Here is a 23,324-nt window from a genome sequence, read left to right as displayed (position 1 = left end):
TTCTAGCTCCTTCCCCTACTGCCCTATGACCTTGGCCAAATGGATTACTCTCCCTCAGCTCAGATCTTCCCTGTAAAAGACAGAAGACCAGTGCCAGCCTCACAGGGTGGTTGTAATGAATGCCTTATAATGCATGTGGAGCCTACCCCAGAGCCAGGCACACGCAGACACTCAGCCGTATCACTAGTAGTAGTATCTTTAATTACGGTTTGGAAAACTACTTATTCTCATAGCCAAGTATATGATTGACTTTCACGTTTTTTCCCAAAAGTAAAACGTTTATATGGAACATACTCTAAACATTATGAGCTGCAAATAGTAAATTGTTAGTAAAATTGTAACATTATTGCCACCAGGGCTGTTGCTCATCAGTCATTTAGAGACATGCTTTGTCTGTTTTTCTGACAGGTCTGAGACAAGGCTTATGACGCAGCCCCTCCTGAGCTCTTTCCTCGAATAAACAGAGGCAGAGCTGGTCACCAATCACATCTGAGATCTCAGGAGAAGGGGCATCTCCCCCGAGCCCTCCTGAGGGCTTATGCAGGACAGGGAAGCTCTGAGGGCTGCCTGAGAGATAGAATATGCTTTCGGAAGGGAAGAACTTGGCTAAGGAAGGGCACTCCTACAAGTTGTTGGGATTGATCCATTCTTTTCCCCCACAAAGAAGCAACTTGTTCTCCACACGTGTTGAACAACTGTGCCAAGTACTGGGACAGATATCTAAGATGCCAAGATGCCCATTATCGGCTCACAATTGAGAAGATGGGACTGACAAGTAAACCGTGGGTGGTGGGGGAAAACATGCTAAATGGTTCGCACTGTGTTGGAGGGAGGGAGGCAATGAGGGAGATACACAAAGGAAGAATAATTGGTGGACGTTCTCAGCAAATGTTTTCAGCAATGAAGAGAAAGTCATTTCTAGAAGCTTCACTTTCACAAGAACACAATATCTTGTTTTCTTAAAATTAACATCATTTCTTTTATCCTCTTATCCTTATTAATCATGTAATTCGTGTCTCTATAAATGGTAATCCACATCAATATAACAAGCACACTTCTGTGTTGTGATGTGTTTTTCCAATCTATTACAGATTTTTCCTTTTCCTCCTTTCTTCCTTCCTTTCCTCCTTCCTTTCTTCCCATCAGTATAATATTAGTAATAAAAGCGAACACATCTATAATGTTTAGCACATTACCAGGCACTGTTACTGTTTACCTGTATTCTTGTTTATGCATGTCAGTTAACACATGTGAACTCATAAATTCTACAACAATCCAACAAGGTAGCTAACATTATTACTTCTCATTTTGAAAATGGGAAAATGGATTCAGAGAGGTCGACTAGTTTGCCTGAGGACACACAGCTCATAAGCTATGGAGCATCCAGCATTCCAGGAAGTCTGGCTTTGAGTCTGTTCTAGCCCTGATGTGGCCCTGCTCCTTCAACTGTAGGAGTCCCCATCACCAGACCTGGAAACTCCTCCATCCATTCTCTTGTTAGAGCTCTCATAGAGCTTACCTGTTCTCACTGATTTGTCAATCACTCCAAAAATGTGTATATTCAGTCTTAACCTTCAATTTTGCTCCAGTTCCATGTCACCAGTGACTACTGCACATCTTCATGCCACCTACCTCTTAGTTACTAAGTTTGAGACTCCAGAATTAACCTTGGCATCTCACTTTTCTTTACCCTGTGTATTCTCTCAAGTAACCTTCAAATGCTTTTCATTGCCTCTCCTAACCACTGCTACCACAATGGAGGCAAGAAGGTACTAAATGGGCGTGTCATTTTCAAGAGTTAATGAGACCACTGGGAGAACCGTCTCCTCTCTCCTCACTGGAATACCCACCCAGACATTTGGCCAGGAGGCTGCTCAAACCCATAGAAAGCCATGGTGAGTGCCCTTCAAAACACGGGGCTGGCGCCCACTTTCCCACAGCTCCAATGCTCCTTCCATTGTCTCAGCCTCTTTCTTTCCCAACTGGCTGCTGATTTTTTATTTCCACAACATGCAGTCGCTATGGTTTCAGACATCAACAAAAGGCATATGTCCCAATTGCAGTAGGAGGTCTTTAACTGGTTCCAAGATTCCTTTGCTGCTGTGGAGGCTAATGAGTCTACAATAGGTTTCCTTTTTCAGTGCCATAACCCTACCAGAGAAACCAGCCACAACCCATTAGCGCATTCTGAAACTATGACAGGGTCTCTTTTCAGACGCACAGGGAGCCCCCTACCTGCAACGGTAGATAACCTGTGCCTTTCTTGCTCATGAAAACATCGATTCTTTCACCAAACTGTTTAGATCCATGCCAATATCATGCACCCTGAGGCAACAGAACAAGTCGAAAAATTGTTTGTCATAAGCATTCTTTTGAAATGCAGCCAAGCTGACTTTTAAAAGCCTTGCACATTGTTATTTGATAGCTTCTTCTTGCTTTGGTTGGTAAAATGAACTCTTTAAGTGGGCAATTCATGATGTTGCAATAGAACAGTGAATGAACCGAAAAGAAAATGCTCACAATATAAGTTTAAAAAGCAAGTTGCAAAAGGATGTGTGAATATGATACATTGTACCGTTTAAAAATTAATTATTAATGTGATCAGAATATGATATTTCCAATGGGTATGTGAGGGTGAAGACACATTTCATGGGTTTTTCTTTGTTGTTGTTTGTTTCTCAAGTTTTCTACAATAAACATATATTATCTTAGCAATCAGATTTTTTAAACAAATATTATTAAGAAAAAATGACTACAACAAAAGTTAAGTGGGTGATTCCATTCTAAGGAAAGTACAGTTTCCAGCATATTCTGGTATTCTGTAGCAGAGAATTATTGTTTGGGACAAGTTGCTTTAACACTGGGCTTTATTTTGTCATCTGCTAAAATAAGGGTTGAACCAATATGTCTGAGGTACCTTCTGATGTTAATTAAATCTTAGGGTCCAGAGTTTGGAAAAGTTAAAACTGTAAAGGCTATGTCACCCCAAAGGTAGGCATGATAAGACTGTTTGCTGTATGACCATTCTGTGCCTAGGATTTTTTTTAATGTGTAAAATGAGAGGTTTGGACAAGGTATTCTCACGGGCCTGTGTCCCTCGGGTCTGACATTCTGTGGTTCTGTGGCTCCTACTAGAGCTCAGAAATGGCTTTGAAACTGCTTAAAGACAAAATATGTCATCTCTTATCATGAATGTTAGGGAATGAATGAAAGATACCAAGGCTACCGAAGTCGTGTCATTAAAGAATCCATGTTTGAAAATCCTGTTTCTAACCACCTTTAAGCAGGGCAAAGACAAACACAAGCACACATCCGATCTGGAAAACTGCCTGTCCTCTGTGAAAATTACCAACTTCAGGGGCTACGACTTCTACAGTCTAAAGGTATCTTTCCAACTGTTTCCTGGGGGGCATGGCTTTTTCTTTTTGTTTTTTGGTGGGGTGGGGAGGGGAAGGTCAGTGTTTTAAGCTGCCAGATTGCGGTCTTGTTTACAGTAAGAGCAAAATGCAAGAGAGGAACCCAGGACTGAACAGGGCCTGCTCTCCTCAAACACACTGAAAGCTGGGGAAAGCCATTTTATCTTAAATAAGGTAGCAAATGTGAGAGCACTTCATAGGCCAGAAAGCCTCTACAAATGTTAAAAGTGGTTGTTACTACTCTTTATCTCTCTGAACCTGGATTTCCTCATTGGAAATGTTAAGTTGTTTTTGATAAGACGATTTCTAAAGGTCTCCCTGAGCTTTAAAACTCTCACTTCATGCTTCTTCAGTAGTTAATTTCAATAACTTTTGCCAGTGGAACCTGGAATCAGACTTCCCAGTCCTGGGTTTGGGGTTCTTTGAGTTTTTTATGTCAATAAACTGAAAAAGACACATGGTATTCTCAAGCTTAATTCAAAGCATCATCAGTCTGAATTGATTTGAACCTTAAACTAGAAATAATGCACATTGTGCATTTCATGCTGTGTATTAGGAGGAATTGGCATCCCAGAGCCCCACAGAGAAAGCGATGGCTTGGGTCACTTGGGGAGTCACTGTCAAGAGGGATGTCCAGGGCCTGAAGCAGGAAATCATGATTCCAGGGGTTGCTTGGCCCTTTGGAACTGCAAGCCAAAGCAAATAGCCGACAGGTCAATCCACTGAGGTGGAAATGTTTTGTTCTCTCTTTTTTCCTCATGTACAGGATAAGACCTGGGATGAAGTCATGGAAACACATCACAAACTCCTGACCAATCAATTAGACTTGAGAAAGCAGCAAGAGGCCGTGTGGGAACTTTTCACAAGTGAATGCACCTATTTTTTGGACCATTTATTAGTTCTTAAGATGGTAATGCCAGGCTTAATTTTGTAGTAGATGGAAAATTTGTTTATTTGGGCACTTGTTTTCCTCTTCTGAAAGAAATAAAAGAGAGAGAGAGAGAAGAAAGAGAAAGAAAGGAAAGAGAGAGAGAAAGGAAGGAAGGGAGAAAGGAAGGAAGGAAGGAGGGAGGGAGGGAGGGAGGGAGGGAAGGAAGGAGGGAGGGAGGGAGGGAGGGAGGGAAGGAAGGAAGGAAGGAAGGAAGGAAGGAAGGAAGGAAAGAAGGAAAAGAAAGAGAGAGAGGAAGGGAGAGGAAGGGAAGGAAGGAGGGAGTGAGGGAGGAAGGAAGGAAGGAAGGAGGGAAGGAAAAGAGAGGGAAAGGGAGGCGAGGTGAGGTTTTTTTTCTCCCTCTTTCAGGGGATCGTGAAAATTTTTATTTGTCATTTATTTTTGTTTACCTATTACTCTACTGTCTTTTTATACTTTAACGTTGGATAAGAGCTTCTTAGTGAACTAGTCCAGTGTCTCATCCGATGTTGAATGAATCTCTTCTGCCTTGTCTCACCAGTTTGCACACTCCTGAGCCAGGGAGCTCACACCCTTCTCAGGCAGTCCATTCCATCTTTCCTTGGCTTCCTTCCTTGGAGCTCTTGCTCCCTCGTGAACAGTGCCAGGTGAATGCTTTTTATCAGCTGCAGGGCCACCATTGCAGATTTCAGGGGCTACCATACACATGCAATTTAGTACTGTTGAATTACATGGTATATTCATGATGTCTGCTATGTAAATAGCACCCATGTGGTTACACACTGCTGCAGCTATGCTCTGGTGAGGCTCAGAACAGAGAATTTTTTCTGGAAGAACAATAGAGCAAGAAAGAGAACCATAGAGCAGCTTCCTCCCAGGACCACAGGGAAGGATGGGCCACACAGCTCCCAAGGTTGCCTCTGACCACAGTACTTTTGCATCCTAATGACTGTCTTACACAGCTAAGAGGCACTGTGCTGGCAGACCTAAGTTCAAGCCCTGGCTCTGCCTCTGATTTGCCTTGTGACCTTAGGAAAGTGTAGTCCTTCATATCCTAAACCAGGGGTTGACAAATCTTTTCTGTAAAGGTGCAGATAGTAAATATTTTGGGCTTTTCAGGCTATATAGCTTTTGTTGCAACCACTTAACTCTGCCATTGCAGTGCAAAAGCAGTCTACAGGAATGTGCATGACTGTGTCACCCAGAAAACATCATTTACAAAAACAGGTGGCAGGCCAAATTAAGCTCACAGGCTGCATAGTTTGACAGTCCCTGTCCTAAGCTATAAAAGAGAAATGACAGTACAGCCTCTGGCTATCTCATAAGACCATTATGATGATCAAATTAGTTTTCTTTGAAATCTATCAAGTGCTATACAAACGTCAGTTATTTTCTGTAAGTCATATTTTTTGTCAATCACAGTGCTAAATCCTTAACTTAGCAAAATGTAAACCACAAAGACACTCTAGGAGCAAATTGAAATTTAGAGACAATATCAGTTAGGATGCTTACAAGAGCATGTAATAGAAAACTAGCTTAAATAATACAGTATTTTGTTAGTGCTTGTGACTGCCAGGTTCAGAGGTGGGAGAGAATTCAAGACATGTTTGATCAAGGGGCTCAAAACAAAACAAAACAAAAAACATTTCTTTCCATCTCTCACCCTGCCTTCCATGGCATTAGCCACATCCTATGGCTGGCTTCTCTTGTAGTCACAGCATGGTTGCTATCCTTGAGCTCATGGCCAGAGAGAGAGAGAGAGAGAGACAGAGAGAGAGAGAGAAAGATCTTCTCAGCATTCATAGCAAAAGTCTTGAGATTTAATCTGATTGGACTGGCTTAGATCACGTGCCCACCCGTGAGCCAAATCCACGAGCTCCGTAAGGAAGGAATGTGCCAATTGGTTTAAGGCAGTCAAGACCCAACCTCGGGAGTGAGATCAGCTTGCCACATGGCACATGTGCCGCCTGGGGAAGAGTAGACACTGGGGTGAAAACCAGGCTGTTTTTAGGGAAGAAGAGTATTGCAGGGGGTGGTAATGATAAATGTTCACTGCAGAGAACTAAGCCCCTGAGCTATGCCACCTTCCTTGTCCTAAGAAACAGCACAGAACTTTCTGTCCCACTGTAAACTGTCCCAGCTTTTCCAAATAACATTTCCTGTTTAAGAAAAAGCCAGTTTGAGCTCACTGTGAAATACCTCAGTGTATTTAAAGTATATATGTACCTTCCTTTTACACAATCAATATGTTTTCCAAAAGCGCTTATGAGTTAAAAATTTGTAACTCGTTTAATAAATATATTGGAGGACTCAGCATTTTTTTTTAAATAGCAAAATTTCTGTAAAGCAAAGAATCTTATAACAATAGTAGTATTTCTTCCAAATTGTCCCAGTCTATCTGGAGTAATGAGTTCTGTTTCTTACAATCATGTTTTAAATGCTTGGATATTGACAGATTTCCAAACAACCAATACTCCATGGATTTTAAAAGGTCTACGTGGTTCTCGACAGGTGGCCTCTAGACCAGCAGCATCAGAATCCCTTGGGGACTTGTTGGAAATGCGCGTTCTCAGACCCCATCACAGATGAGGGTGGGGTCCAGCAAGTTCTGGTGTAACAAGGCTGCCAGGTGATTCTGACGCAAGTTCAAGAACCACTCACTACACTAATGAAATAATACAGGAATGGGAATTGGAGAAGGTTATCTATCTAAAGCCCAGTCTTTTAACCCCTAAAATTCTTGAAGTAATTTGTCCTTTTGTCCGTTTGAATGCTCCCCGTCTTATGTATACAAAGTACTTCTTTTTCAATAAACTGCTGTCTCTTCAGTTTATAGAATGAAGGGCAAGCTATCTGTAAGTGAGGATTTACTTCTTTATTTTTATTTTTATTTTTTGACTTGCTATGTAGTTCTCCAGTTTGTGAAATCATCAAATTAGGTAAAAATAACATAAAAACTCCCTTAATGTTTTCATCCATGTTTAATGCCTCTAAACAAGCTGCAACATTTTACCAGTTATCAGAGATTAACTCACCAAATCTCTACTCTTAATTCCCTGAAAGTAAAGCATATTTGGGTCTTTTGCAGAAGAGAGAGCATATGAGAACACACCATGAATATCTTTTTGCTTTCCAGTTAGTAGTGTTGGCAAGAAGAGAACCTTTGGGATTTCTTTGGCACTAGAAGCAGAGGAAGCCCATTTGGACAGATTCTGTTCAATAGGAATGTTGTTAGAATTGACTTAAGCAACCACAACTTTCATACTGAAAAGCTCATTTCCAATATGTTCTATGAAGCTTAAATGTGATCATTTGTCTTGAGTATAGCATTTAAACCTTGAGAATGCTGATTTCTCCATTGTTTTGTAAAGTTATACCCAGGAGGGTTATGTTTAATATTCTTGCAAAAGGCATGTTTCAAAATTAAAAAACAGAAATTAATGTGCATATATTTTTTATTTCAAAGATCTTTATGAATACACTAAAATATCTGCAAACTCATGAATATCTCCTAGATGTGGATTTATGGAGACTTTTTGCAAACCTGGAGGAGTTAACTCAGGTGAGCCAAGCAGGAAGATTTTAGTAGTTTTAACATTCACTAGAGAATCACGAAAATTCATGCTTGGTCTGTTCTTATGGCTCGTATTCCATAATACATCTCCATATTCCATTCCCACTCAGGACTTCAGGTTAATAAGAAAGAAGTTGAAATACCCGTTGATGCCTTTCCCATAAATCGTAGATATTAGTTACCTTTTATTTGTCATTTTTCCATGGCTATTTTAAAAAGTAAACACGTTCCTAAGATCTCCATCATCTTCATAAATGTTTATTTTCAACTGAATGTCCTCTTCTCACATACATTATAAACAAATAATATTTTTCCTCTTAAAAGGAAAGGAAGAGAGGTAACAACAGGAATTTATTTATAAGAAATACTTATAAGAAAATATGTATTGGAGAGTGGAGGAAATAAATCTTTGAATTTTGCTAGGAGATAAATTTGAAATGGGAAACATGTGTAAGAATGATACTCAAAGTTCAACAAATGTTTATTCCTTAACCCTAGGTGTGTGCCTACTTTTGCTTTCTTTCTCTCTGTCCCTAGACAAGCCTTGGTTTTGTGAACAGTCTCTTTGGCATCATCAAGGACTATGCAGACGCTTCTGAGATTTCCTCATCACTGGATTTTATTTCCGTGCTCACAAAGGTAAACTCCTTCCAGGAGATCTCAGCTTCATAAAGTAGCATCACCTACCTCCCAAGACAGTTGTTTATACCCTACTTGATTTTTCTTCTCACTGGGAAAGTTCTACCTCCACCCTCCTACAAAGGAACTGTCCCTTTCTCTGCCAATCAACATTTTCAAAAATAACTTGCAGATTCTGTTTTCCCATTGTCACATCTCCTGTGTGGGTTTTATTACCACAAAAATCTGCATGCATGGAAAAGCCATTTCCAAGTCTGTTTTTTAAATGACTTCAATTTAAAGTAATATTCATGGCAATAGTTTAGTGTCTGCTAATTACATGATTCAGTTGTTTTAACGAAAGTACCAATTTCTCAGAAAGAAACAGAATAAACCTTCAAATTCATCAACACCCTTGATCATATTTCTGTGGGTGAAATAAGGAGAAAAGAGGAAAACCTGTACCCCGGGTTTGATAAGTGCTATTTATTTCTTGAGTAGACATTTGGACATCCTCCCCTACTTTTCTTTTTGTTTTTTCAAGCACAATAGAACATTTATAGAAATTGACCATATTACAAGTCTAATTTTAGCACATTATAAAGGATTAGCATATACAAACCTCATTGTCTGACAAAATGTAGTAAAGGCAGAAATTTGTACCAAATAACTTATAAATAATTCCCCTACTTTTCTTACTTTGAGATTTTTAATCTAATTTCATTTAGCAAGATCTGAATTTTTAAACTCCACTTTTTAAGAAAAAAAGATAGATTGAGATTTATTGAGAACTTACTAAGTGCTATGTATGGAGCCAATACCCTGTACACAATAATGTGAAAAATTAAACAAGCTCCTTGCTTTTAAGAAATTTTAAGTCTGCTGGGCTCGGTGGCTCACGCCTGTAATCCCAACACTTTGGGAGGCTGAGGCAGATGGATCACGAGGTGAGGAGATCGAGACCATCCTGGCTAACACAGTGAAACCCCATCTCTACTAAAAATACAAAAAATTAGCCGGGCGTGGTGGTGGGGCCTGTAGTCCCAGCTACTCGGGAGGCTGAGGCAGGAGAATGGCATGAACCCGGGAGGCGGAGCTTGCAGTGAGCCCAGATCTCCCCACTGCACTCCAGCGGGCCGACAGAGCGAGACTCCGCCTCAAAAAAAAAAAAAAGGGAATTTAAAGTCTTAAGTCTTGTGGGGGAGAAATTAATCCAATAATGACACTAATGATTATATAATCAAAGTAAGATAAATGCTGGGGAAAAGAAGGCACATAAATATCATGAGTGTCCAACAAAGGAAACCTTGTAAGTTGGGATGCACAGGTAGGAAATGCTTCCTGGGGATATGACACTTGAGAAGATGCATGAAGAAGGAAGAGTTTTTTTTTTTGTTTTGTTTTGTTTTTTTTTTTTTCAGACGGAGTCTCTCTCTGTCGCCCTGGCTGGAGTGCAGTGGCTGGATCTCAGCTCACTGCAAGCTCCGCTTCCGGGGTTCATGCCATTCTCCTGCCTCAGCCTCCCATGTAGCTGGGACTACAGGTGCCCGCCACCGTGCCCGCCTAATTTTTTCTTTTTTGTATTTTTAGTAGAGACGGGGTTTCACCGTGTTAACCAGGATGGTCTCGATCTCCTGACCTCGTGATCCGCCCGTCTCCGCCTCCCAAAGTGTTGGGATTACAGGCATGAGCCACCGCTCCCGGCCAGAAGGAAGACTTTTAACAAGGCAAAAATAAGCGGGAAGATCCTTTAGTGAACATTTAAAATGGGTTGAAATAAGATCTTTGGACGTTTTTGTTTGTTGTTTAGTTGTTTTTTTATTTACTTTTTTAAGACAGCTTCTCTGTTGCCCAGGTTGGAGTGCAGTAGTGCGACTTCAGCTCACTGCCACCTCTGCCCCCCAGGTTCAAGCAATTCTCATGCCTCAGCCTCCCAAGTAGCTGGTATTAAAAGCATACACCACCACACCCAGTTAATTTTTGTATTTATCAAGTCAATGAGATAGAAACTGAGGCTTAGAGAAGTTAGATAATTTGGCTGAGATCACAGAGCCAACGGGTGGTAGAACTGGATATCTAAGCCTGACTATTAATGACTCTATTTTTCTTTCTTTTTTTTTTTTTTTTTGAAGGGGAGGGTGGACAGAGTCTTGCTCTGTCACCCAGGCTGGAGTGCGGTGGCGCAGTTGGCTCACTGCAACCTCTGCCTCCTAGGTTCAAGCAATTCTCCTGCCTCAGCGGCCCGAGTGCGCCACCATGTCCAGCTAATTTTTGTATTCTTAGTAGAAACGGGGTTTCATCATGTTGGCCAGGCTGCTCTCAAACTCCTGACCTCAGGTGATCCACCCGCCTCGGTCTCCCGAAGTGCTGGGATTACACGTGCGAGTCACCACGCCCAGCCCCATTAGTGAGTCTTAATCTTGGCCTCTAACCAGTTACCTCTTGGTTCTGACATTTCTCAAGCATCTCAGTGCCTCATGAGAAGACCCTCCCTTTACCTCCAGGTCCTCTTCAAGGCTCAGCTATCAACTTTCCCCTCCAAAATAAACTCACATCATCTTTCAAATTACTTCTTGCTGAAGCCAAAACTTGACATTGCTCTCTATAGTGTTTTGTCTTCTGAGGTCCTATAACAAAATATTTTTCTAGGTTTCACCATCTCTGGCTTTGTTACTATCACTTGTTTGTGGTTTTTCAGGCTGGGTCTGCTTTCTCTACTCACCAGCAGGTGTGTTTTCTTGCTCCAGTTCACCACATTGGGATACTATTGGAAATTCCTTAATGCAGCCCATGAGTCATTATATTATCAATAAACCTATCAATGGACACATAGGCTTAGCAACATGGTAGACACTATGGAATCCTGAAGAGAGTGCCTGCCAGTAATGAGCCAGAAGAATTGCTGAAGAGAAAAAGAATAACCGTCATTCCCAAGAAAGACGCTTAACTGAGATGGTGGCATGTAGTTCAGTGTACTCACTTTACCCATTATATGTATGAATATATATATATATATATATAATTGCCTTATTCTAAAAACAATTTTAGGTGGCTTACAGATGTGTAGTCATTATAGCAAGTTTAAGACATTAAATAATGAAGAAAAGGGAAGACAAGCATTAGACTGAGTGAGATAAAATGCATGCTGCTAGATACAGTACGCTGAGTAGAGATGTCCCAAATTTCCTTTTTGTTTTTTTTTTTTTTTGGTTTTTGGAAATGGAGTCTCCCTCTGTCACTCAGGCTGGAGTGCAATGGCGTGATCTTGGCTCACTGCAACTTCCACCTCCTGGGTTCAAGCGATTATCCTGCCTCAGCCTCCCAAATAGCTGGAACTACCAGCATACGCTGCCACGCCCAGCAAATTTTTTGTATTTCACATTTTTTGGTTTCAATGTGTTGCCCAGGCTAGTCTTGAACTCCTGAGCTTAGACAATTCGCCTGCCTTGCCTCTCAAAAGTGCTAGGATTACAGGCGTGAGCCACCGCGCCCAGCCAAGATGTCCAAAATTTCTACATGTTTAGAAGCCAACAAAATTAAATGCATGGAAATTCTTGAGGTATATCAGATGAAAAGTTAAGTGTCCTTACTTTAATCACTTAGTATAACACAAACTTAACATTAACCAACAGGGTCACCCAAATCAAAGGCAATATTTGTTACTGGGTGTCCTGCAGGGTGTGGCGCCTGAAGAAACCATAAACAGAAGTGAAGGGGTGCATTAAATCAAGACAGCCTAAATAGAATTTTCTTTAAGTATAGGGAGAAAAAGACTATTTATTGAGGTGTCAGCTGTTTATTATTATTTTGTTAAAATAACGTTTATTTGGAGATTACCTGTGTATTTCTACGCAGTTGTAGTGCCTGCTTGATCACGGCGCCTCCTCCACTTTTGCCTGTTCTAGTTAATGATAAAAGTGAAGAGAAATGGTCTGTCAGGGCTCAATGCTCTCCTTCACTTGTGTTCAGCCTCCTTCTGCTCTTCCTTTCTTGCAGTATTTCCGAGGGAGTCTCTGTCAGAGCCACCAGACCTACTGCCTGAACTATTCAGCTGCTATCTTTTATCTTGAGAGCCTGAGGCAGAGAGATGACTTTGGAATTTATTTAAAAGTAAAGTATCACTTTCTTTTCTTTCGTATTTTTTCTGGTGCTTTTTGGGTGTCGTGTACTGGGAATGATTGTATTTAAATTAAATGGGAAGAAGAAAACAAAATGATCAACACTATGTTTTAACTATAAATCTGCTATCCTCCTAAATACATTGTCCACTGCACACTTAGGAATATTAAATGGTGCACATCTGGAAACATTATGTTATCTAATATCCCTCCTGAGATTTTGGCTGGGGCTTAAAAATGTTTTCTTTGTTCATTATTTTATTTGCGGTAGAAATTGGTACATTTTAAGGAGAAACTATAGTAAGAACCTGAGCTTTGTGACTTAGAAGTTTGCCTCTTGCAGGAGTTAGTTCCAGCATAGAAACTTGTGGCATCATTTACACTGTATTCTACATCAGTGCTGCCCCCTTGATTAGAGTATAAAGCACAATGTCAATGTTGTCTCCGGAGCTGTGCCAATATGGCAGCTCTGGGTCCCACAGCATTAAAAGAAGAAATTTCTGCTGGGTGCCTTCAGCATTTTCTAGTAGCCAAGCCTAAAACCAGTTTCCCCTGACTTCCCTAATTCTGTTGGTCCCTGCCTTGGTATTTCTTTAGTCTGAATTGGACCTTTTCAGTCCTGTGCCAGAGCCCTTTTGGATCATACAGAGAAAATGGTCCAAGCCTTTCCAGAAAATCAGCTCTTCCCTGCAGCTGCAAGAAGCCCCTGCCAGAGCATGACCTCAGAGGCTTGGGAGGAAAGGCTCCCAAGGTTCCCAGTGACTCAGCTGTGAATCAGTGGGCTTCTGCCATGGCCTTGATATGCCAGGAAGCCGGGGTGTGCCAAGGATGAGAAAAGGGGAGTAATCTTAGGGAAGAGACTTGGCCATATTTTTGTAGCTTAAGACCTTTAGTGTTTCATTTGCTACCCAAACTGAAAACTGATAGCTCATTAGATTTCCAAATGCATGAATAATCATTTTGTGAATGTTTCCCCTAGAAGCTGATGGATTAGACTCTTAGCTAGGCCCCCAAACTGGGAGAATCCAGATTCCTTTCTCTCCCTTCCAAGCTGAGAAAGAGATTCATTTAACAAGGTCCAATTATTGTTTTCAAATAACTTTGGAAAATCCTATATACATGTATTCAAAGCAAATGATTTTTGACAAAGGCACCAAAAACATACATTGGAGAAACAGCAGTCTCTTGAGTAAATAGTGCTCGGAAAACTGAATATCTCCATGCAGAAGAATGAAAGTAGACCCCTATCTCTCACCATATCTAAAAATCAAATAAAAATGAAATATAAGGCCTGAAATTATAAAACTGGTGGAAGAAAACATAAAAGAAGCACTAGAGGACATTAGTCTACACAAATATTTTAGGGCTAAGACTTCAAAAGCATAGGCAACAAAAACAAAAATAGACAAATGGGACTGTATGAAACCAAATGGCTCCTGCATGGCAGAGGAAACCACAGAGTGAAGAGGCGATCTGCAGAAGAGGAGAAAATATTTGCACACTATTCATTTGACAGGGAACTAATACCTGGAATATACAAGGAGTTTGAAGATCAAAAAAATAAATCCCATTACAAAGTGAGAAAAGAATCTGAACTGGTATTTCTCAAAATGAGACATACAAATGGCCAACAGGTTGAAAAAAGAAAAATATCTCAACATCACTAATCATCGACGAAATGCAAATCAAAACCACAGTGAGATATCATCTTACCCCATTTAAAATGGCTACTATTTAAAAAGATAAAATAAAGTAACAGATGCTGGCAAGGATACAGAGAAAAGGGAACTTTTGTACACTGTTGGTGGGTATGTAAATTAGTGCAGTTGTTATAGCAAACAAAATGGAGGTTTCTCAGAAAACTAGAAATAAAACTACCATCGATCCAGCAATCCCACCACTAGGTGCTTAGCCAAAAGAAAGAAATCAGTGTATCAAAGGGATACCTGCTCCCCCATGCTTATTGCAGCACTATTCACAATAGCCAAGATAAAGAATCAATCTAGTGTACATCAACAGATGATTAGATAAAGAAAATATAATATATATATATATGCAATGGAATATTATTCAACCAGTAAAAAAGAATGAAATCTTGTCATTTACAGATGAAACTGGAGGTCATTAAGTGAAATAAGCCAGGCACAGAAAGACAGATATTGCATGTTCTCATTCCTATGTGGGAGCTAAAAAATGTTAGTCGCATGGAGATAGAGAGTAGGATGATGGTTACCAGAGTCTGGGAAGTGGGGAGAAAGGGATGAAGAGAGATTGGTTAATGGGTGCAAACATACAGTTATAGAAGGAATAAGTTCTAGTGCCTGATAACCCACTGGGGTGACTATAGTTGACAATAATTTATTGTGTGTTTCAAAATAGCTAGAAGATTTGAAATGTTGTCAATATGAAGAAATGATGTTAATAAATGTGGTTAAGGATATCCTAAATACCCTGATGTGTACATTGTACACATGTATCGAAATATCATATTTGCCTCATACGTATGTATAATTGTGTATGAATAAAAATGTATGTGGCATCCAAAGACATTTTGGGAAAGGTAGTAGGTAGAGAATACAGTGCTGTTATAACACATGATGCTTTTTTTTTTTTTTGAGACAGAACTTTGCTTTGTCACCTAGACTGGAGTGCGGTGACACAATCTCAGCTCACTGCAACCTCCGTCTCCCAGGTTCAAGTGATTCTCTTGCCTCAGCCTCCCGAGTAGCTGGAACTACAGGTGCCTGCCACCATGCCTGGCAAATTTTTTGTATTTTCGGTAGAGACGGGGTTTCACTATGTTGGCCAGGCTGGTCTCGAACTCCTGACCTCAAGTGATCCAACTGCCTCAGCCTCCCTCAGTGCTGGGATTACAGGCGTGAGCTACCACACCCAGCCATGTGATGCTTTTATAATGCATAATACTTTACCAGACACTTTCTCAAACATCTCTTAATTCTGAACACAAACCTGTAAAGTTGATTACATTGTTCCTTTGTGTCCCCGAGTCTCAGAGAGGTTAGATGACATTTGCAAGGCCGCATAGCCAATAGGTGGCAAAGAAAGAACCATAGAAAGATTTTCAGGCAAAAAATCCAGTGCTCTTCATATCAGAACTATTTCCAATTCCTTGGGGCTATTTCCTATCACCATGGAACTATTAGCCTCATGAAACAAAGGTGAGAGGTCAGGGAGAGACTCACAGATACTCACGGTGACTAGTGTTTGAGCCCTTGCTATGGTCTAGACACTGTGCTACATGCTGGTCATCCCTTATCTTCTTGTCTACACACTAACTGCAGAATTTGATATTGTCCCCATTTTTCAGGAGTTTAGACAAATTAGGCAACATGCTGAAAGGTATGGTTGTTCTAGGGCAGAGGTAGGATTTGAATTCAGACCTGTCTGAACCCAGTGTTGAATCTCCCACAATGTTCTGTTGGAAAACAATGTTCTTGGAGAACCGTAAACCTATGCCATGTGATGGGCTGCCTGAAACTGACCTATGAATGCAGTGATACATGACCTCTAAACCCTCCATACCACATGAGGCTAAGCTTTATGAATGTATGTATTTTATCCTGGTGCACATTAATGGGATTAGAATTCTTCCTACTATTTGTTTTTTAATTTATTTACTTATTTATTTATTTATTGAGACAAGATCTGACTCTGTCACCCAGGCTAGAGTGCAGTAGTACAAACAAAGCTCACTGCAGCCTCAGACTCCTGGGCTCAGGTGACCCTCACATCTCAGCCTCCCATGTAGCTGAGACTACACACACATGCCATCACGCCTGACAAATTTTCTAATTTTTTATAGAGATTGGGTCTCGCTATGTTGCCCAGCTTACCTCAAACTCCTAAGCTCAAGCAATCCTCCTGCTTACTATTTTAGAAACAAAACAATGCAGAGGAAGAAACTGGGAACTTCATACCAAGTCTCTTTGTGTGGCGCAACTAACAATGGCTAAGAACTCTAGCTGCTATGGACTGAGTGTTTGAGATGTGCCATGCTCTGTTCTAAGCACTTTGTGTGGATTATCTCATTAAAACCTCTCGCCATCCTAATGAGGTAGTTACTCTTGTTATCTACATTTTACTGATAAATTTTAGAAAGGGTAAGTAAATTTCCCAAGGTTCCAAGAATTCTGGTTGCCCCATCCTAATGCTGCATCCCACTAAGACAGATTTATTAGGACTTTTCATTTTATTTATTTTTTGGAACAGGGTCTCACCCTGTCACCCAGGCTGGAATGCAGTGGCACCATCATGGCTCACTGCAGCCTCAACCTCCCATGCTCAAGCGATGGGACATATTTTCATTTGGGGACCTTGAATCCTTTCACAGTTCCCCTAAGCACATTGGATATTTATTATAAAGCAAAAGTAGCCTCCATTGATCTAGACTCATCAATAAAAAAGGCCTTTTATGTCCAATCTCTCTCAGTGAAGTGTTATTTGCCTTCCCTAACGGACCTGAAAAATGAAGTCAATAGAGAGATGAAAGGAAAACTTACAGCTTCACTTTTATAATGTCAAGCCATTCTTTTTCTCTCTTCTGAAGTTTCCTGAAACACAAATGCTTCCAACATCCCTGCCTGGATCCTTGTCTAAATTATTTACCACAGATGCTTCTTGCCAGTTGTTACCTGGAGGAGTTTGGTGTTTTCACTTTGACCCTGAATACCAGTGCATGCTGGCAGCCACAACTGTTTCCCACAGCAGGGCAATTTGGGGCAGTGGCCTGGGGTGAGTTTTTTGGGAGGGCAGGGGCCTAACTGCTGCTGAGAAATCAGCTACAAGGATTGCCAGGCACCCAAGAGGTCCAGGACCCAAAGGTATCATTGGAACGCTGCTGCCCCTGAGTCAACATGGAAATCAGCCACTAAAGCACAGCCCTGCCCCCCTCCACTCCCGGCCTTTCTTCTTCTGTCGTGCTCGCTTCTGTCTCCATCCCTGCCAACCTCAATGAGAGCCACAGTCATTTGGAGCTGGAGGAGAACTTGAAGATCATCTAGCCAAGAGCCATCTAGCCAGACTGGAGTCTGAGATTGCAGTCAGTCATGATTGCACCACTGCACTTAGCCTGGGTGACAGAGTCAGACTGACCCTGTCTCAATAAATAAATAATAAATAAAAATAAAACAGTTTGAAGAATTCTAATCCCATTAATGTGCACCAGGATAAAGTACATACATTCATAAAGCTTAGCCTTAAGGGTAAATTTACCCCACTGCATTTATGGGTCAATTTCAGGCAGCCCATAACACAACACAGGCTTAAGTTCTACAATAATGTTGTTTACAACAGAGCATTGTAGGAGATTGAACATCATGTTCAGACAGGTCTGAATTCAAATCCTACCTCTGCCCTAGAATGACCATATCTTTCAGCACATTGTCTCGTTTGTCTAAAAAGAGAAATCGGAGGCCCAGAGAGAGAAGGTGGTCCTCAGAGCCCAGCTCCTAGAGCTTCGTTCACCATGCACCGTGAGCTCACTCTCATGGCCAGCCATCTGTAAGTAGGGGAAAGGAGAAGACTGAATTAGAGGCAGAGTCTTGCTCTGTTGCCCAGCCTGGAGTGCAGTGGTGCTATCTTGGCTCACTGCAACCTCTGCCTACTAGGTTCAGGTGATTCTCCCACCTCAGCCTCCTGCATAGCTGGGATTACAGGCGTGCACCACCACTCCTTTTTTTTTTTTTCTTTTTCTTTCTTTTTTTTTTTTTTGTATTTTTAGTAGAAACGGGGTTTCACCATGTTGGCCAGGCTGGTCTTGAACTCCTGACCTCAAGTGATCCTCCTGCCTCGGCCTCCCAAAGTGCTGGGATTACAGGCATGACCTACCACACCCGGCCAAGAAGACTGAATTTGGCAGCATCCCCATGATGAAGAGCCCAGGATATTTTCCAAAACATCCAGCTGAGCCAGGTACTATGGCTCACACCTGTAATCCCAGCACTTTGGGAGGTGTGTAGATTGCTGGAACTCAGGAATTTGAGACCAGCCTGGGCAACATAGTGAGATCCAGTCTCTACAAAAAATTTAAAAATTAGCCACGTGTGGTGGCCTGTACCTGTGGTGCCAGCTATGTGAGAGGCTGAGGTGGGAGGATTGCTTGAGCCCAGGAGGTCGAGGCTGCAGTGAGCTGTGATCATACCACTGCACTTCAGCCTGAGTGACAGAGCAAGACCCTGTTCCCCATCTCCCTAAAAAAAAAAAAAAAAGCTGATAGTGTGGGAGGAGAGTAAGACCCCACCTCACCCCACCAAGGACGAGGTCAAGCTATGAAAGACAAATGCAAATTGCTAGGCAGGAGGCTAGGAAATAAAGGGAGGGTTTGTTTAAGGGGGAAGAGAGAAAGAGCTCTCTCTTTCCAAAGAAGAGAATGGACCCATCAAAATAGTAGGGACTTGTGGGCTGTGTATTTGACCCCTCTTCACAACCCAAAATCTTCAGTAAAATAAATATGCACACTCACAAAACATGTCATGAGGGGGTTTACAGCAGAAACTCACATAGGAAACCAAAAGGATACATTTGTTCCATGCTGTTCAGGAAAGAAACAGTGTACATGGAAATAAGAGTCCAGGGGCCAGAGGAAGCCATTAGAATCTCAGTCCCCTGAGTTGGTAAATATCTAGGGGAGGAGTTTGGACCTCCACAGGCCATTGGATTGGTTGGGAGTTGAGCCAATTGTACCTAGATCTTCAAAATGCAAGGGCTGACACGTAGACTTGAAGACATCTCTGAGGATGCAGCAGGAGTCTCCTGCAGTATGCCTGGCCCACCTGAGGATGGCCCTGAAGGATCTGGGTCACAATGCAAAGGATTTAACCTGGAGAATGAAAGGAGAATGGAAGGTGGAAAAGAAATGAGGCAACAGCCTGCAGCAGGAGAAATATTTAGTGTAAGGGCAGGATCCCTGTTGTAGTCAATTCAGGCTGCTAGAACAACACACCATAGATTGGGTGGCTTATAATCAACAGGAATTTGTTGCTCACGGTTCTGGAGGCTGAAAGTCTCCCGGTGCCAGAATGGTTAGGGGCTGGTGATGACCCTTTCCTGGGTTGCAGACAGCTGTCTTCTTGTTGTAGCCTCACATGGTGGAAAGAGAGCTAGAGAGCTCTCCAGGACCCCTTTTATAAGGACACTAATCCCATTCAAGAGGGCTTCATGCTCATGGCCTAATCACCTCCCAACAGCCCCACCTCCTAATACCACCCCACTGAAGGGTAGGATTTTATTAGGCTGGTGCAAAAGTAATTGCAGTTTTGGGCATTAAAAGTAATACTACGTGGATTTGAAGGAAAGTAAACATTCGGTTGATATTAATCCCTTTATCGCTGAACTCAGGGTCAATTTGGTGTGAGTGGGCAGGGTAAGAGAAGAGGAATAGAACACACCACCCCCTCTACTCCTTCCTGATGTACCCAGCTGCATGCTGGCCAGCGACCACCACCATGCCTCATTTGCCACCTTCATTAAAATCAGAGCCCCTTAGGTTCAAGGAAGCTCACATTCAAAGAAACAGCACAGCAGATAAAACAAATGTAAAAGCTACTCTCATGTTTACTGAGGTTTCTCAAACATCATTTATGGAACCCCAGTGTATAACCCATGGCAATATTTACTATACTTACTAAATTACTAAGATTTCTTGTCTTCCCCAGTGCTGGCATACCCCAGAACTGCCTCTTCTTCCAAATCTCAACTCCAAACTCTCCCTATTGAAAATTGTCCACATCTCTACCTCTCTCCTCTCCCCTCTTTGTTCTAGATCAACTAAACCTCTTCAACTTCTATTTTCTTTTTTCTTCATTTTTTTTATCACTACCATGATCCTCCCCAGCTAAGGGGAGTCAAGGAACTGACCCAACAAGCAAGAATCCTTCCTTTGCCCTCCTGCCTCTCCAGTCTCAGTGCTCAATTCTCCTAACTGCATCACAACAAGGATGGGAACAAAGCTGGTGAAACCAGAAATCTCCCCCGAGGGCCGGGGAAGAAAGGCTAATAATGGGCAAAACTAAATTCACTCTCAAATGAGAAGGGTAAACAAGGCTGGAACACATCTATTATTATATCTTATCACTGCCGCTAATGGAACAGGTACTTTTTAGGGGATTTAATTTGTGGCTTATAAACTGTCCCAGCAAACTCACAAGTACGGCCTGCAGTTACTGAGTAAAATCTCCAAGAACCTCTCGTATCAAGCCTTTTTAGTGGCTCAGTGGGCGAGGTGATCATTCTCATGTGGCTGCCTTTGCCTTCCCCAGTGGTGTGAGCAGAATGAACAATGCAGACGGCTCCACCTGCCTGAGCTACTAGTGGCCCCACTTCAGAGGCTCACTCGATATCCGTTGTTGCTGAAGAATATCTGGAAAAGGAGCATGGACTCTGCTGAGAAAATCATGATCTACTCCATCAAGGAAAAGGTGGAAAAGTCCATCTGTAAGTCCCTGAGATAAGTGAGCTTAACTGAATAATTGTGGCTTTGTGACTCCTGGAAACCCTCTAGGCTTCCATCTTAGGAGGCAATTCCATTGATTTGAGGTCATGGCTCTTGGAAATGTGGGTTCAAGTGTGAGTACATTGTAAATCAGATACGCACAGAACAATGGGCTCCAGTCACATCCTGGCAAACACTATGAGAACTCTAGCACCAAGTTTACACAGGATGTGGCTCTGTCTCCAAGTGTTTCAGAAGTGAGTTCAGGCAGGAAAAGTTCTACTTCCCAGATAACTGAAGGCACTTTGTTTTTAACAGCCGTACTGACCCCACACACAAAGCAAATGGGAGTAAATACCATGGAAAATGTGTCCAGAGGATAAATTACCATTCATCATTTCTCAAATCACCAAAAGCCAAGGTCAATGTGAAACTATTGCCAACTGCAATCTTTAGAACTGAAATTTGAGGATGGGAACTGAGCAGGCCCTATGATGACTTAAGTTTATTTGTGTAACTCTGTATAATTGAAATTCACATAAAGAAGTTCATGATTTATGCCCATAAACCAAGGTTTCCTGATGGGCATCAAAAGGGAACAATTCAAATTGGTAATATTCAGCTGTACATAATTTTTTTTTCTTTTACAAGTTTAAAAGTAAAATGATACTGCCTGGAACAGGTACTTTAAAAAAAAAAAAAAAGTAAAATGACTGTTTCATTGGGTTTTTCTTCTGTTTTTAAATGTTTTATTCAAATTCTAAAATTACCTGAAGAGCTGGGATTAAAACAAGAATCTCTTAAAGATGACTTCTTTAAGCTTTAGAAGTAATCTTAAGGATTATGACTCATTTAGATGGGTTTGTGAGGAAAGATAACGCAGCACCTCTGGAGATTTCTCAGTGAAAGATGGATTCTGTTGTTGAGGGAAGAGACCTGTGTGGGCTCCCTTTAAGTCTATTACCTTAAAGATGGTGAATTCTGAAGAGGTCTGCTAACAGTGTGATTCTGCAGATCTTTTACTTGCCCTGCATGTCTTCAAAAAACATTTCAAACCTTCAATAGCAACATGTTATTAGAAAACACTGGAAAATGAATATAAACCTTCCAAAGAGAAATTGAGTTCCTACCAAAAAAGAAATAATCACCATGATCATGAAGTGAACATATACTTTTATGATTGGGACAAAAACATATGTTTGTCCTTGTCAGTCTGATTTTTTTCTTCCTCTAATTACAGGCTGTGTGGCCTAGGAAATAAGAGAAAACTACCAAGGATTTTTATTAGTATTATTGAAATAAGAATACACAATATACTTTCGACCTACTGAATTAAATTAGCTAAGCTTCATTTTTCTCCGCAAGAGGCTGATTCCAAACTAGTGAGTTTTCTAAGACGCATGAACAGCAAGCAATATGTAAAACAAACTTATTATATGGTCTGGCTCCAGGGGCAGCCAGTGTTTCTAAATGATTCCCGTGGACCTTGGTTAAAATGTATATGCAATGTCACATGCACCTAAAAAGACTGACTATGTCTTGTCTTTCAGGGGACCTTGAAGGAAAAGTGAAATGGCTGGACAATTTCCAAAAATTTAGATATCTACAGGAGATTATAGTGTGGCCACCGCTTTGGGATAGAGATAAAAGGTTTTTCATTCCAGAGGTACAAAAAAACACAACACGTCAATTAGCACTTCTGTCCATTTCTGGAAGTTGGGCATTCAGACAGAAATACGATCATCTTAGATGTCCCCATCTGTCCACTTGAAGAATAAATCTAGTTTCAAGAACAGGAAGTAAAGTCTTCATCTGTAGGGCACTGTATGCGGGGCGGCTGAGGTCGCTGTGCCATTCTTAGGATGGTCCTTCTGAGGGGTTTTTTCATGGTTTCCCGTTCCCATGTCCATCTGCCGGCATTTCCAAATGTCATGAACTTTCTAGATGGAGTTGATTGCCCCAGTTTTTTAAACATGTTCTCTTCCGATCACTAACAACATCTCTTTTATTTTCTCCCTTGTTTTACAAGTGTTTGAAACACATTTTTAAAGAACACACGGCAGAAAACATCTTGTCACCAACCAACAGACACCTTCTCTATGAAGGAAAATTAACTCTTGCAGGTAAATAACTGCCTCCTTTAAAAACCCAACATCTGTACCGCCTTGTATCTTGTTTGACTGCCAGTAATTGAAGAGCAGGAGGAATTGTGTTTGCCTGTGTTCCAGGTGATGGAGGGTGT

General features: G+C 41.4%; 1 protein-coding gene across 3 annotated transcripts in view; it reads left to right on the top strand.

Moving 5' to 3' along the window:
- The window catches only part of PLEKHG7 (pleckstrin homology and RhoGEF domain containing G7), a 65,172-nt gene that overhangs the window by 26,603 nt on the left and 15,245 nt on the right, over positions 1 to 23,324 (top strand). For 2 of the 3 annotated variants that reach the window (XM_033221086.1, XM_033221088.1), the window contains 8 exons: positions 3,288 to 3,383; positions 4,183 to 4,326; positions 7,790 to 7,885; positions 8,435 to 8,536; positions 12,512 to 12,625; positions 20,910 to 21,084; positions 22,633 to 22,748; positions 23,112 to 23,205. In XM_033221086.1, the coding sequence (XP_033076977.1) occupies positions 3,288 to 3,383; positions 4,183 to 4,326; positions 7,790 to 7,885; positions 8,435 to 8,536; positions 12,512 to 12,625; positions 20,910 to 21,084; positions 22,633 to 22,748; positions 23,112 to 23,205 (937 nt within the window). Of the gene's footprint in view, positions 1 to 3,284; positions 3,384 to 4,182; positions 4,327 to 7,789; positions 7,886 to 8,434; positions 8,537 to 12,511; positions 12,626 to 20,909; positions 21,085 to 22,632; positions 22,749 to 23,111; positions 23,206 to 23,324 lie in introns of all 3 variants that reach the window. The other variant, XM_033221087.1, reaches the window with a different exon arrangement.

Source organism: Trachypithecus francoisi, unplaced genomic scaffold, assembly GCF_009764315.1.
Source record: "Trachypithecus francoisi isolate TF-2019V2 unplaced genomic scaffold, Tfra_2.0 Lachesis_group11, whole genome shotgun sequence".
Classification (NCBI taxonomy): domain Eukaryota; kingdom Metazoa; phylum Chordata; class Mammalia; order Primates; family Cercopithecidae; genus Trachypithecus; species Trachypithecus francoisi.
This window is presented reverse-complemented; position numbering and strand designations above follow the sequence as displayed.